The following is a 3,582-nucleotide window of genomic DNA, read 5'->3' as shown; positions in this document are numbered from 1 at the left end:
GGCGCCACGGCCCTGGGGCCACCGGACCCGCCTGGCCACCGCCCTCGTGGCCGTCCGTCCAGCGGACCCTGCTTCCCTGTAGGTGTCAGCCCCAGTCCAGCGCTGGGTGGGAAAAGCGAAGCTCTTCAGTGAAGACATAAATGTTATTAAAGAGCCTGTTTTAGGGACTGCACCTGGCTCTCCTGTCGTCCTTTCTTCTCTCCTAGCCAATGGGCACCGCTCCTTCTGGGACTGCAGGGGAGAAGGGGGTACCACATGTGGGACCTCCTATGAAGCCCACCGTGTCCTGGCGCCTCCCAGCCTCCACCCAGCTCTGTATTAGGGGACCCAGCTCCCCATCTGGCTGGGGAGAGAACTGGCAGTAACTAAATGAGGCACAGAGATAAAACGCTGGACCAAAGAGCAGGACTCAGGGAGACTGGGGTGGGGGGGCGGTGGGAAGGGACTTTATAATGGAGCTATGAGAGAGGGGTTCGGGAGAGGTGAACGAGCAGGGGCAAAAATGAGAGAGGGTAGGGAAGGAGGGAGGGGGCCCCTGGATGAGGGTACAGGGTAAAGGATGGGGAGGAGGGGGCAAATCCTGGGCCTTGACAACCAGGATGAGGAGATGGATCCAGTACACCATAGCTAGGAGACAGGAGTGTCCGTGGGCAGGTCCTGGGGATGCGGGCAGGATTTCTGCACATTAGCCCATTGGGGGATGGACAGTGGAAGAGGCTGGTTCGCCATCACTGACCTAGACTCAAACTTGGAAGTGGCCTAGAGGGCCCTCCTACATGCACCTTCACCCCTATTACTAACCCCTGCTTCCCTGCAGGTTGAGGCGCAGCTGCAGCTCGGGGTCTCCAGGCCCTGGACACACAGCCTGCTCACGGTCCAGCTCTCCAGCCCGCAGGTGGTGCTCCTCCCGTGATCCAAACTCTGCCTCCCCACCCGGGCACAGACCCATGGTTCCCCCGCCAGGAGCGGGTGTCCTTGCAGGGTCTGCGTCCGTGCTGTGCATGTCAGACCCCCAGACAGCTGATCCTCCCAGGACTGCACCTGGATACCCACATGCCCTTCCCCCATGTGAGGGCACTAGCACCCTCAGTGGCCAGTCCTGATTCACAAAATGACAGGGAAGTGGCTGAGCAGTGCTTCTGCTGCCACCACGGAGAGCAGCCTGTACCCCGGCTCCCAGCATCTCCATCCGTGTGGCTGGATCCCCTCTGCACCATAGACCCTGAGCCCTGGTGGTTTGGGGTCTATGCCAGGCCACGTGCAAGCCCCAATCCTACCCTGATAGGAGGAGAGGAGGGTCTGGGCAGGGGCCAGGGGCTGGTGAAAACTCTATTTGGCTGCCTCTGCCTCTGTCAGCTGAGCTGCAGACATCACCCCCAAACCTAAGGCTTCACCCTTTCTCCCTGGGTGGATTTGCCCCTCGGAATAGTTCAGGGTGGCCTCAAGGGTGGGGTTAAAACTTGACACACACAGCGTGTCATCATTCAGGCCCTACTGTCCCCTTCTAACGGTCAGCCACAATGGAGGTCACTTTACCGGCCAAGTGCCAAAGCAGGAATCTAGGCCTGGATTCGTCACTGAGGCACTGACAGCTGGAACCTTGCTGAACTGGGGGTCCCGAGTATGAGAACGTTGGAGGGGGTCTGCACCCACCCCAAGGTGGCAGCCAGGCATTGTTCCTAAGATGTTCCCAGGTTAAAATGAATTTAGGGGAGAATAAAAGAGGAGATGACGTCTACCATCTGGGGCTCCCCCAAGGGACGTTGCACTAAAACCCAGCAGCAGGTGGCCAAGTGAAAAGCGGGCGCTCTCCAGCGTGGTCCCTGAGGAAACCCTCAGGCCTGTCACTCAAAGTGGTGCTTCCAGAGGCCAGACTCGGTAGGACCCCGGAGAAACCACGGCCGTCGCACAGATGGCGGCAGCATTTTCAGGGGCTTCCTCTGCTCCTCCGCAAGCATTTCAGGTGCCTGCTCTGTGCCAGGCCAGGCACGTGGGGAGCTGGGCAGGCAGCCAGGCGGGTCCATCACAGTGTGATGGGCGGCCACAGAGGGTGGGAGACTGCAAATGCAAGGGGCCGGGAGAGGGACACAGACCAGCAAGGCTGAAAGGGCCTGAGTGCCAGGCCAGAATTCAAGGGCTTTAGAGAGCAGAGCTAGTTTGAAGTGGGAGCTGGAATGGGGTCAGGTTTGTGTTTTAGACAGAGCATTCTGGGGCCAGGGTTAGGGGTGGGAGGATGGATGGGAAGGGAGGAAAATGCGGCCAGGGGTCTAGGGAGTCTGCAGTAAGTCTGGAGGAGGAACAATGGTCTGGGCCAGGGCGGAAGAGGAGAATGGTGATGGGGGAAAGATCACCCAAGGCTGATGGCAGGACTGGGGAAAGATGGGGGGTCTCTGGCTTAAGGCTTGGAGAACAGTGCGACCCCTGCTGGAGGCTCCACCTGAGAAGGGCTATGGAGAATGGAATTCAATGGAAGAAATAGACATCTTGCTGTCTCCAGCCAGGACCTCCCAGGAACTGTCAGTCTCTGTCTAGCCCAGAACCACACCATCCAACACTTTGCTGTCAGATCTCCCAACTCTTTCTTCGAATAAGAGATGGGATTAGGTATTCCCTACCTGAGCCACAGAAAGGTGATTTTGACTACCAGAAGTCTCCAAGATGAAGAGCTCAGAGCCATGGAGAGGTAAGCCACTGCCATTGATACACTCTGCTGGGAGGGTGGAGGGGGGCGGATAATGGGGTGGCCCTCAACCCAGAGACAGGTCCACAGTGAGGCTAAGTCTTGAGCTTGACCAAGGGCGACCTGGTCTCTGAGGGCTACAGGGTAAACCAAGGGTGTGCGGTCCCCCTGGGAGGGTGCCCAGGCCTGACCACATGAATGGGTTTTCCCTTCCTCAGCCCACCAGCCAGACCAAGAAATGGGGATCTGCTCTGCGTCCTGCTTGCAGTCATGAAGCTGAACTTGCTCCCAGGAGGTCACTGCCCTGGGGATGGAGGTATGTGTGCTGGGGGAGGGCGGGGTGTCACACCTGTGTCTGCCCCGTCAAAATGCAAAGCCAGGTATGTTAGGGCCCTGAAGGTGAACATCCCTCCAGAAATGGAATTGATGTACCAGTAATGATTCAAATAAATAATTTCAAATAAATGGTTTAAATAGACAGTTTCTTCTGGCAGGTGCTCCTAACTCAAGCTAGTCTGAGACCCTTTGGGGTAGAAATAAAACTCCTGGGACCTAAGGGGTTCTTATATGCTTAGCACTAAGAGACAGTAAAGCAGCACTAATAAGAATTTTGAGTAATACATCTCAATCATTCTTTTGAAATCTTTTAAAAATGGGGAAAATAAAGGTGCATCTGGCCAAGCCTGGGCAGAGAGTTGCTGCAGGGCAGGAGTTCTTAATTTCTTTTGTGCCTCAAACCTCTGAGTCTGGTGAAACTTAGGGACCTCACTCAGAATAAGTTTTAAAACTCATGAAGTCAGCCCTAGCCAGTTTTGCTCAGTGGATAGAGCATCGGCCTGTGGACCGAAGCGTCCCAGTTTTGATTCCAGTCAAGGTCACATGCCTCGCTTGCAGGGTCCCAC

The 3,582-nt window shown here is 56.4% G+C and overlaps 1 protein-coding gene across 1 annotated transcript in view; it reads left to right on the top strand.

Annotated features, from left to right (window-relative positions):
• SH2B2 (SH2B adaptor protein 2) overlaps positions 1 to 322 on the top strand; it is a 7,571-nt gene extending 7,249 nt beyond the window's left edge. Inside the window, exon 8 of the mRNA XM_015570243.1 lies at positions 207 to 322. Within this exon, the coding sequence (XP_015425729.1) occupies positions 207 to 322 (116 nt within the window). The remainder of the gene's footprint in view (positions 1 to 206) is intronic.
• The last annotated feature ends 3,260 nt before the right edge of the window (positions 323 to 3,582 follow it).

This window comes from Myotis davidii, unplaced genomic scaffold, assembly GCF_000327345.1.
Source record: "Myotis davidii unplaced genomic scaffold, ASM32734v1 scaffold726, whole genome shotgun sequence".
Lineage (NCBI taxonomy): Eukaryota > Metazoa > Chordata > Mammalia > Chiroptera > Vespertilionidae > Myotis > Myotis davidii.
This window is presented reverse-complemented; position numbering and strand designations above follow the sequence as displayed.